The 12,004-nt window shown below is 39.9% G+C and overlaps 1 protein-coding gene across 1 annotated transcript; it reads left to right on the top strand.

Moving 5' to 3' along the window:
* The first annotated feature begins 3,587 nt into the window (after positions 1 to 3,587).
* Positions 3,588 to 6,483, top strand: LOC119736703 (putative defense protein). The gene is made up of 5 exons (XM_038210717.1): positions 3,588 to 3,792; positions 4,454 to 4,602; positions 5,288 to 5,379; positions 5,524 to 5,609; positions 6,256 to 6,483. Exons 1-5 carry the CDS (start codon positions 3,588 to 3,590, stop codon positions 6,309 to 6,311), a joined length of 588 nt encoding a protein of 195 aa, XP_038066645.1. The 3' UTR covers positions 6,312 to 6,483.
* The last annotated feature ends 5,521 nt before the right edge of the window (positions 6,484 to 12,004 follow it).

Below are 12,004 nucleotides of genomic sequence, written 5' to 3'. Positions count from 1 at the left end.
AATTTCAAACCAAACACACTTACTCACATAAGTCTATTCTATTAAATTTGCATGATATTCTTTGTTGTCATAAAAAAAGAGACTCTATAATGGCCATAATTAAATTACAAAATTTATAACAAAAAATTATCCTTTAAATAAAACATTTATTGGCCTGAAATCCACAGCTTATATCAATTGACGAATTGATGTTTTCAGAATGTAAATAAATTCCACTATATATATGCTTTTAGCAAATGAGACCCCTTAAAAATCATACAGGCCCACGCGCACACAACCTTTTATGCATATTATACTTGCGTGGAAGACGTTTGTTTCAATTTTTTGCTCCCCTTTGTTTCTGTTGGAATCTTAAACTCCCTTTTCCTTAATGACAATAAAACTATTTCAATATAAAGAGAGACTTGTGAGGTATTGTGTTTACTGCCTCATAAGGATTAATGGGTATGTACTTTGGAACAACTGTTTACGCGACTTAATGACACAATCAATATCGTAAAGAAATGCGATAGCCTTTTTGACCCTTACCAAAACAAAAAGACACCCCAACACCAGAACAAACAAAGAAGTAGATAATCTAGGGCAGGGTCCGGAATGACTAGGATTCCCAGTGTGTGGCGATTGGTTAATATTTACGACAGTTTGCCTATCCAAACACAAGCACGCATAAATATCAGCAGAGTTCATTCTAATCTGATTTATAAACGGAGAAAAGAAGATAATAAAAAAAATAAACAAAAATTGACATGCTTATTGTTTGTAATGAGTTAATAATAAAATAAATGTGCACCGAAAAACATCAATTACTGAAGCGTTCTGGGTTGACAACAAAAAATACACATTACTTTACATAAAACAAGTTCAGCCCATTTCAGAAATATCCATCAGCCATTGGTATACTTCTTTGCGTATAGAAGAACCGACACATTAATGATCAATTAGGCCCCAAATACATTTATTAATCATTTTGTATCAATTTTGTATCATGATTTGTATAGGCCTGTATACTTTATTTAAATTGAATGTAGAATATGCGAATTTAAATTATAACAAAATTTAATGAAAAAAATGTTCAATTCAGCCCGTGTCACAATAAAAAAAAAGAAAGATTATCTGCAAATTGGATTGGGCTCGCACATTTTGTAATAATCGGCAACGCATACGTCACACCGAAAGTTCAATCGCGTATTTGTAATTCTTTAAATGAAACGTTATGAACATTTATTTGAATGATGCAAAATGATATCGAATGCTAGTTATTGCGAAAATGAAACGAGTATGTACGTCGTTCTCAAAATCATCGCCAAATTGAAAACATGTTTTACAAATTCAAATGCACATTTTCCAAAATTGTCTGGGAAAACCTAGAGTAGGTGTGAGATAACTGTATGTTGGGGTGATAATCAGTTAACATCCCCCCTTTGCATCCACCGCACTGGCCTTGGCAATGTGAGCTATGGCGATGGTCCCAACCATGTTGGGACAGTCCCAACATATTGTCCTTACCATTGCCATCATAGTTAGGGCGTAACACTATATCACACACTGAAAAAATGCCTGGGTTAATTTAACACAAGAAAGGGTGAAAACTGCAACTACCCAAAATTGGTTATTCTTTACCCAATTGTTTGGGTTATAATTTCTATTAAATTCAACCAAAACTTTTGGTCACATAAGACCAAATTAAATTTTATCTTGAAAGGCCACAAATTTTGTTTGAATTAAACAAAAATTTATAACCCATACAATTGGGTAAAGAATATTTAACCCAATTTTGGGTAGTTCCAGTTTTCACCCTCTCTGCGTAAAATTAACCCAGGCAATTTTTCAGTGCAACCTCATATCCCCAAAGGAGATGGGGTCCTTATTGGTCCCTTTATCTGGCCCATTTCCTTTTGTTTGTTTGTCTTGATTACTTTTATTTGTTGGCCGTTAAATATATCAATAAGGTCTAAAGCATAATGACAAAGCAATATTATTTCAATAACTAGAAAGCACTCAGAGGGCGCACACCTCCGCCAAGGTTGAACAAAATATTCTCGATTTGTACTTGTAACAAGGACCACCCCTCTACATGCATTATGCATGTGTTGGTCTACCTTTCCACTCCCACATTGTATAAAATGGTATAGTCCATTGACCTGTGTGGTTAGATTAGGTGGGTGAACATGAGTCGCCGAATCAGTGCCACGCAGCTGGTCTCACAGAGCGATCTCAGACTGGTGAAAAATTGTCATATGCGGGTGACCGAGAAATCCTTTGAAGAAAATTCTGCGTCCAGAAGCAGATGTGGACACTTCCATAATCTAATCGACATTTGTACGTGTACCAAGGACCACCCCTAAATATTTTTTTCCACGAAAATCCGCCCAGAACCATATGAGTAATGCAGCTGTACACAGACAAACACACCCACAGCCAACCAACTAACACACAAACACAAACCAACGCCGGTAAAAACATACCTCCTTGGCGGGGGTATAATTAAAGCATTGTATAAGGTCATATGACACTATAATTAATATTTGCATCATAGTTCATGTACATATGACATGTTATGACCTAATACAATGTTGTTTTGCCAGACTACTTACAGCATTTTTATACTGGTATAATTGCACGCGTTCAACTGCCACAACACATGTTATAACAGTTTAAGTTTTTAAGCTTTTGTACTTTGTTTTTCCACGTTTCAGTTCTATTGAATACATTTTAGTTGTTGGAAAGTTTGGAAAACTTGTGCTACGCCACTGTGTCAATTTGGTTATTATCTTTTATTTAAAATAAATATCTTAGTGGGCCTGATATTTCGACCCTAGCAGACTTTGTTTTTATGATGTTAACCACACCTTAAGTTCTTTATTATTCCTTAAAAAAACAAACGGAGGAAAAAAACAGATGGGATTATAGTTAAACGATACCAATTTACTTTTTGGTGTTTGACTGTAGACTGTCTTTGACCGAGTCCAATTTGACCACTGAGTAACCACCCATGTTTCTTGGGTACACTTCCATTATTATATTGGCTCGAGCTTGTTCGTCTGATCAGGAGGGAATAGGAAGAATCAAGGCAGGGCTCGACAAGGTAACCATCATGTTTTTGACGAAGGGGGCACCCAGGCCATCAAAATGAACATGGGTGCATGGCGCCATTTCGAAAACGCGAATTATAATCGCGTCATTGCGTGTTACGTAGGCCTGGGCCTACAAGTCCTCCAAATACAATGAAACATGGGCGTAGCCAGGGTTCTCATCCCTAGGGGGCAAGTGGGGGGGGGAGGGGGGGGGGGTGCGGGCTGGATGTGACAGTGCTCAAAGCTAAACGTTTTTTTTTTCACCGGACACCCGGCCTCCGTTAAAATCACAGTTTGGGGGGGGGGGGGGGGCTGAGACTGGACTTCATCTTTCTGTGTAGGCCTGTTCAAAACCGAATTCATGGTCATTGTCAGACAGTAGTAATCGCAATGCGCGTTCCACGCTACTTTGCCAGAAAAAAAAATCACTGTTCCAGGTCACTTTGTTTTTGACTCACCATGTATAGTAACCTCCAAAGATATCCTTTGAATTGCAACATTGCAGAGTCTAAAATGGCAATTCGTACAGTGTCCCTGGCAGTGCTTCTTCCATACTGCATCATCGCTTTGCCGAATGGACCACTGGTAGACCATAACCCTGAAGTTTGCACCAGCATGTCACCGGGGGATCACCATCCTGCCAACATGGCCACTGGCCCAGCACCTTACATCATTGTGGTCAGCAATGACACCTATACCGCGGGACAACCAATACAGTGTATTATAAGAGCAGTGTCGAAAGTAATTGATAGAGGCAGATCATTGAACCCATTTACTTCTTGAAGTCAGTTTGAGTTGTCGCATGGTGTAACCATGCAGTTGACTTAGCCGAACCCGGCCCAGCCCGGCCCAGCCCACCCAGCCATGTCCACACAGCCGGCAATGACATGTCATGTCCAGCTCAGCCCATGGCTACTCTAATCCAGCCCAGCCCAACCCAACCCATTCCACCCCAACCCTGCCCAGTTCAGCCCAGCCCTTTTCAGTCTAGCCCACTCTAATGCAATCCAGCCCAGCCAAGCCTAGCCAAGGCCAGCCCCGCCCGGCCCATCCCCACCCCGTACCTCCCACGCCAACCTATGGAGTAGCCCAGCCCAGCCCCACTCCGCTATAAAGCCAAGCCCATCCCTTCTCATTCCATCCAAACCCACCCAGCCGACCGCAGTCAATCCAGCCTTAAACCCATCCCAATCCATCAGCCCATCTTAACATAGCCCAGCCCAGTCCAGCCCAGTACAACCCAGTCTATAGCCAAGCACAGCCAAATCGAGCCCATTCCGGCTCACCCCATTCATGCGCACCTATAGCTGACCACACCTTCACCCTTTAACATCATGATCATCATTTAAACTAAGTTTTTCTTTGTTTCGTCACAACAGTGACAGTCCGTGCTGCCAATCAGGGCGTAACCTTCGCCTGTTTCTTCGTTCAGGCAAGAAGCCAATTAGGCTCGGCTCAGACGGATGCTCTTGGAACGTTCAGCAACGATCCTCAAGGATCGCAAGCTTTTGCCTGCACCTCTCCCGCGGTGAGAAGGCTACTCAATTTCTCGACAACACAATATGCTATTTCCATTTCAAACCAAGCGCTCATCCTCAGAACAAAATGTTTGTACCATTCACTCATCAGAAGCCCATCAACCGATACATTTTGTTATTGGTGCCTTATTGTTTTCATGCTTTAGTGGTCACCTCGTTTGCTTTATATAAATGAATCGATCAGAAATGTGATTGTTCTCTTATTTATAATCGAAAGTGACAACATTCCCTCTATCCAACAGTGGAGGAATTAAAACATTAACATATTCAGTGTGTGGTGGACACAATATGAGGGCGCTGTTTGATTTGGTGAAGTCTTTTGAATTTACCCAAACTAAGAAGCGCCCTTCCATACCTCAATTAATCCGCAATACCTCAGGATAATGGAGGAATTCTTCCGATACATTTTAGAGTTAAATATACCCAATCGATTATATTTCCATTCCACTTTCAACCCTTTCAATCTAACGGTATTTTTCACTCTAAATTGTTGCTCGGTAGAAAGCGAGTGTTTATCAGTTGACTGTTTCGTTGCGTGGTCGAGCTGATGAGTTTTATTTTACAGACGTGTTTCGGTTGTTCAGTGAGTCAGCCGGTTGGTCTGTTGGTTATTGGGTTTGAGTGCTTGAATGAATGAAAGTTTGAGCCATCGTGCTTGTTTGATTGGTCCGATAGGGAGCCTGGTCCCACAACAACAAGAATGCCAAGAGGGAGATAACTGCAACGTGGATGCCGCCATCCGATGATCAAGGATCCATTGCATTCCAGTAAGTGTTGCTGAAGCTATTCTGTGTATTTGGTTGTCACAATTCTACGGCTCATCAAAACACAAATGTCTTCGGAAGCAGAATTCTTCGTGAAATTGTCCCATAAAAGCAAGATAACTCTGTAATCATTCTTGTCATCTCCAGGGCAACCATCGTGAGGGGTCCAGCCAGCGTTTACTGGGAAGGTGTGAAATCACAGTCTCTGGCGTACAGTGCTGCACCTAGCTTGGGTATGTACACGGCAGGCCTCTGCCTTGGAATTTTGGGGATTTTCCAGAAGGATGTTCGGTAAAAAAAATCGTCAATAATCTTCTGACTATATTAAAACACCAAGGCTCTTCTTGGAAAATGTTGGGTAAAAACGAAATTTACTCCACTAAGTTCACTTTCTGACTACAAAGTTGAGGAGTTTATCCTTTAACAATTTCAGGGACGATGGACATATTTTTGTAAAAAAAAATGTTTAAACAGAAGGTTGATGTACGAACCTCAAGTTTGGATATTTTTGACCAGCTTAATCTACAACGACATAGGTGTGTCTGAAGTTCAAACGTTGCTTGAATTGTTACTGGGTACCAGTATTAACTTATCTCAACCGTCTCTGGCAATATGATGCGACATGACGCAGGCAATAGGGTCATCTAGAAGGCGCCCTCCTGACATATTTTGATGCTTTCCCCTTAAAACAAGACTTTTGGAACAAACAAAACGAAACATGTGTTATCATATCATGTCCTCCGTAAAACTCTTCGGGACCCGGCGAATTCTCGCCGAAAACTAATTTTTTTGAGTTGGATATCAACACAATGTTTCTTCTTAAAAGTAGCCCCAAGATTTGAAAGCAAGCTCATGATTTTTTTTATTGTTTACTTGCAGTTTCAAGCAGCATCTTCCTCTTGACTTTTGCCGTGTTCTGGGCGATGATGGCGTGACTGTGATAAAATGGTGGATGTCTATACCGCCCTCTTGTGATAGCATCTGGACAAAAATAATCGTCTTAAATCGGAAACGTGCCTTACTCTTTTTGGGAGACGCTGATGAAAGGTGCGATGACCCAAAGAAGCGTCAATTTCCAATAGAGCAACTATAGACAATGGATTATTGATTATTCAAGCTTTTTTATTGCGAAAAGTTTGATCATACTCGGACCAAAAAATTCTCAAGTTGCTTTTGCTTATTGGTAAATTGCCATTATTCTGGAAAAAAAATACTAAACTACACATATACATTATTTAATCACACAAAACAGAGAAGCTTCTTGTAAAGACTTCTAAAGTGTTTTAAATTCATTACATTTTAACATAAAGGGCTACATCCTCGATTTCTATCCAACTAAACGCTACTGACATTTTTCTCCAAATCAGATTTCTATCTTTAACTTACTGGTGCTGTCAATGTCGTTTTTATTCCCTTGGTCAGGTACTGCCACATTGTCACATTTTGATATTAACTTGAAGATAAATGGATGAAACATTTTCCTGAAAACTTATGAAATATGAACTCTTCAACTATATCTGCTCCAGCATAATGTTCTTTAATTGAAAGTTATTTAAACATGAAATCAATTACATTGATTAGTATAACTTGTTAAGAATACTGTCCTCGGTTACAACAACAGGAAAACAGGGGAAAAACCATCGCAGGTAAGAAAAGTAGAACAGAAAAACAACTAGAGCTTATGTGCTTCCACAAGCATGGATATCAGCCTAACTGGCCGTTTGAACGTTTTTTCTGAATACTGGCTCGCACTGACCACAAGGAGACCATTGCTCCCAAATCTACTGAAATACTAAAATGCTACGCGGTGAGCCGAACAGGTAATTGACGAAAGAAATATTCAAAGCAGGTGAAGGATATTGGCAAGAAAAAGCATTTTACCTTTTTTTAATAAAATGACCCCAACTGACCATTAGATGACCATTGGCCAAATTCTGTGAACAATCAGGCTTGGTCCAAACATATAATTGACCAGGATTGACATTAATTGGGTCAAGACTGTGGGACAAGAATTATTTTGTATTTTTAACAAAAATGACCACTAGGTGATCATTGACGCCATATGCTGGTCACCTAAGATAGGACTAAGGTCAACGAAGAAATTTGGCTGAAATCGGCCACCAAATATGGCAGATATAGCAAAATGACCACTGAATGACCATTGAGTGACCACTACCTGAAATATACTAAAATGCTGTATGGGTATGTGCTAAGCATGTAACTGACGAAAATAATTTCAATCAGGTGAAGAATTTTGTAGAAACAAAAGGTTTTATCTGTTTCAGTAAAATTACCCCTACTGATCATTAGATGACCATTGGCCAAAATCTGTGAACAACTCACATGAGGCTTGGTCTACAGATGTAGGTGACCGAGTTTGACATTAATTGGGTCAAGACTGTGGGAGAAAAAAACATTTTGTATTTTTGAAGAAAGTGACCACTAAGTGACCTCTAAGTGACCATTAAGTGACCATTGGCCTTACATGCTGATTACTTAAGATAGAACTAGGGTCAAGGAAGATCATGTCCAAATTTGGCTGAAATCGGCCAGGGAATTTTGCAGGTATAGCATTGTTTGTGAGCGTCAGTGTACTTGTGATCCCAAGCTGATAACAAAATATGTCATGCATACCATGTTTTCCTCATGGTACGTAGTGTATGACAAACCTATAACAAACCTATAACAAACGTACCATATCTGTGTTTCCCCAATGTACGTAGTGTATTTCGCTCGTACCCCCCCCCCCCCCCCCCCCACCCTCCCTGCAAACAGCAGGGCGTGGGTAACGAGCGAAGTAGCGTATGCGAACCAAGCTCATATTGCAAGCGCGTATTGCAAGCGAATCATTGTGATAAAAAAACCCTGCCACATCTCCGTTTCCGACTTGCACGTATTGCAAGCGAATCGTGCTGATAACAAAACTTGCCGAATCTCCGTTTCGACATTGCACGTATTCCAAGCGAATCATGCCGATAACAAAATCTGCCATATCTGTGTTTTAGACTTTGCACATAGTGTATGCTAACCAAAACTTGCCATAACTCCGTTTCCTCTAAAAGACTTAATGCATACGAACTGGCCTCGTACGAAGCCGATTACAAAACCTGCCATATCTGTGTTTTAGACATTGCACTTACTGTATGCTAACCAAGTTCGTCAAACAAAACTTGCCATAACTCCGTTTCCTCTAATACACGTAATGCATACGAACTGGCCTCGTACGAAGCCGATAACAAAACCTGCCATATCTGTGTTTACTTTGCACTTACTGTATGCTAACCAAGTTCGTCAAACAAAACTTGCCATAACTCCGTTTCCTCTAATACACGTAATGCATACGAACTGGCCTCGTACGAAGCCGATAACAAAACCTGCCATATCTGTGTTTACATTGCACTTACTGTATGCTAACCAAGTTCGTCAAACAAAACTTGCCATAACTCCGTTTCCTCTAATAATACACGTGAACTGGCCTCGTACGAAGCCGATAACAAAACCTGCCATATCTGTGTTTACTTTGCACTTACTGTATGCTAACCAAGTTCGTCAAACAAAACTTGCCATAACTCCGTTTCCTCTAATAATACACGTGAACTGGCCTCGTACGAAGCCGATAACAAAACCTGCCATATCTGTGTTTACTTTGCACTTACTGTATGCTAACCAAGTTCGTCAAACAAAACTTGCCATAACTCCGTTTCCTCTAATACACGTAATGCATACGAACTGGCCTCGTACGAAGCCGATAACAAAACCTGCCATATCTGTGTTTACATTGCACTTACTGTATGCTAACCAAGTTCGTCAAACAAAACTTGCCATAACTCCGTTTCCTCTAATACACGTAATGCATACGAACTGGCCTCGTACGAAGCCGATAACAAAACCTGCCATATCTGTGTTTACATTGCACTTACTGTATGCTAACCAAGTTCGTCAAACAAAACTTGCCATAACTCCGTTTCCTCTAATACACGTAATGCATACGAACTGGCCTCGTACGAAGCCGATAACAAAACCTGCCATATCTGTGTTTAAGACATTGCACATACAGTGTATGCTAACCAAGTTTATCAAACAAAACTTGCCATAACTCCGTTTCTTCTAATACACGTAATGCATACGAACTGGCCTCGTACGAAGCCGATAACAAATCCTGCCATATTTGTGTTTTTACGAAAGCCCTGTAGTGCCATCAAGTATATATTTTGTCCAAGTTCGTTTTTATGAGTTATATATTTCGCCAAGTTCGTTTTTATGAGTTATATATTTCGCCAAGTTCGTTTTTATGAGTTATATATTTCGCCAAGTTCGTTTTTATGAGTTATATATTTCGCCAAGTTCGTTTTTATGAGTTATATATTTCGCCAAGTTCGTTTTTATGAGTTATATATTTCGCCAAGTTCGTTTTTATGAGATACATTTTGTCCAAGTTCGTTTTTATGAGTTATATATTTTGCCAAGTTCGTTTTTATGAGTTATATATTTCGCCAAGTTCGTTTTTATGAGATACATTTTGTCCAAGTTCGTTTTTATGAGTTATATATTTCGCCAAGTTCGTTTTTATGAGTTATATATTTCGCCAAGTTCGTTTTTATGAGTTATATATTTTGCCAAGTTCGTTTTTATGAGTTATATATTTCGCCAAGTTCGTTTTTATGAGATACATTTTGTCCAAGTTCGTTTTTATGAGTTATATATTTCCCAAAGTTCGTTTTTATGAGATACATTTTGTCCAAGTTCGTTTTTATGAGTTATATTTTACGGAGTTACGGAGTTTTATGAAGTTACGGAGCCCCTAAAGTGACATCCAAAATTATTTTTTTATTTCGTGCGCACGACATAGTATCTCGTGCGCACGAGATAATTATCACGTGCACACATATATCTCGTGCGCACGACATATGTCTCGTGCGCACGACATATATCTCGTGCGCAAGAGATAATAATAAGTATTAACGGAGCTTGCTGCACGTGCAGCGGACGAGTTTGTGTGTAACGAAAGCAGCGTGTCAGTTATGGAGCCCCTAAAGGGACATCCAAAAATTTTTTTTACCTCGTGCGCACGACATAATATCTCGTGCGCACGACATAATTATCTCGTGAGCACGACATATTTCTCGTGCGCATGAGATAATTATGTCATGCGCATGAGATATTATGTCGTGCGCACGAGGTAAAAAAATAATTTTGGATGTCCCTTTAGGGCCCTGTCACACTTCTGCATATCCTAATTCCTTATGAGTTGTGCATTGACTTTTTTCCATACGCAGTCGTACGCACAATACGCACCTCATATGCATCTCTATCGTTTTATGTAAGTTTTATGTACGCCGGCATACGCATGGTATGGCCCAGTACGCTGGATAGTTTTGGGCATGCACAAAACTACGCTGCGTACGCTGTTACGCAGGTCATAAGTTATAAATACGCAGCGCATCGGTTCCGCATCGGTCGAGCGCGGTACGAGTACGCTATGTGTTCGTGAGGGATAAGCCGTTCATACGCGGCAATACGCTGACCTCCTATATTGGACGTATACATAGCGACGTATTGCACGAATTAGTACCGCTCGTCTTGCGAGCGGGGAGCGCATTGTACTTATTCGTAACTTATGAGAAACGCACAGATGGCAAACTTGCGCACTGCATACGCAACTTATACGCATCTCATACGCAGTGGATACGCTGAATTCGTTACTTGTTCGCTAGATGTGCGTCGCACATATGTCAAAGTAATCAAAACATTTCGACGTTTTTGATCGTACGGCTGCGTATTGAAAATTGTTGATAAGGAACTCATAAGAAATTGGGATACGCAAAAGTGTGACAGGGGCTTTAGGGGCTCTGTAACTGACACGCTGCTTTCGTTACACACAAACTCGTCCGCTGCACGTGCAGCAAGCTCCGTTAATACTTATTATTATCTCGTGCGCACGAGATATATGTCGTGCGCACGAGACATATGTCGTGCACACGAGATATATGTGTGCACGTGATAATTATCTCGTGCGCACGAGATACTATGTCGTGCGCACGAGATAAAAAAATAATTTTGGATGTCACTTTAGGGGCTCCGTAACTTCATAAAACTCCGTAACTCCGTAAAATGTAACTCATAAAAACGAACTTGGACAAAATGTATCTCATAAAAACGAACTTTGGGAAATATCATAACTCATAAAAACGAACTTGGACAAAATGTATTTCATAAAAACGAACTTGGCGAAATATATAACTCATAAAAACGAACTGGGCGAAATATATAACTCATAAAAACGATCTTGGCGAAATATATAAGTCATAAAAACGAACTTGGCGAAATATATAACTCATAAAAACGAACTTGGCGAAATATATAACTCATAAAAACGAACTTGGCGAAATATATAACTCATAAAAACGAACCTGGACAAAATGTATCTCATAAAAACGAACTTGGCGAAATATATAACTCATAAAAACGAACTTGGCGAAATATATAAGTCATAAAAACGAACTTGGCGAAATATATAACTCATAAAAACGAACTTGGCGAAATATATAACTCATAAAAACGAACTTGGCGAAATATATAACTCATAAAAACGAACTTGGCGAAATTTATAACTCATAAAAACGAACTT

Source organism: Patiria miniata, unplaced genomic scaffold (genome assembly GCF_015706575.1).
Source record: "Patiria miniata isolate m_02_andy unplaced genomic scaffold, ASM1570657v1 HiC_scaffold_3, whole genome shotgun sequence".
NCBI classification, from domain to species: Eukaryota; Metazoa; Echinodermata; class Asteroidea; order Valvatida; family Asterinidae; genus Patiria; species Patiria miniata.
Note: the sequence above shows the minus strand (reverse complement) of the source record. Positions and strands in the feature narration are given on the sequence as shown.

What these genes read in the sequence shown, in the direction of transcription:
- LOC119736703 (XM_038210717.1), top strand. Translation starts at nt 3,588, where the DNA reads ATGGCAATTCGTACAGTGTCCCTGGCAGTGCTTCTTCCATACTGCATC. An exon ending in TTGCCTGCACCTCTCCCGCG is followed by an intron (nt 4,603 to 5,287) that starts GTGAGAAGGCTA and finishes TTGGTCCGATAG; the next exon opens with GGAGCCTGGTCCCACAACAA. An exon ending in CAAGGATCCATTGCATTCCA is followed by an intron (nt 5,380 to 5,523) that starts GTAAGTGTTGCT and finishes TGTCATCTCCAG; the next exon opens with GGCAACCATCGTGAGGGGTC.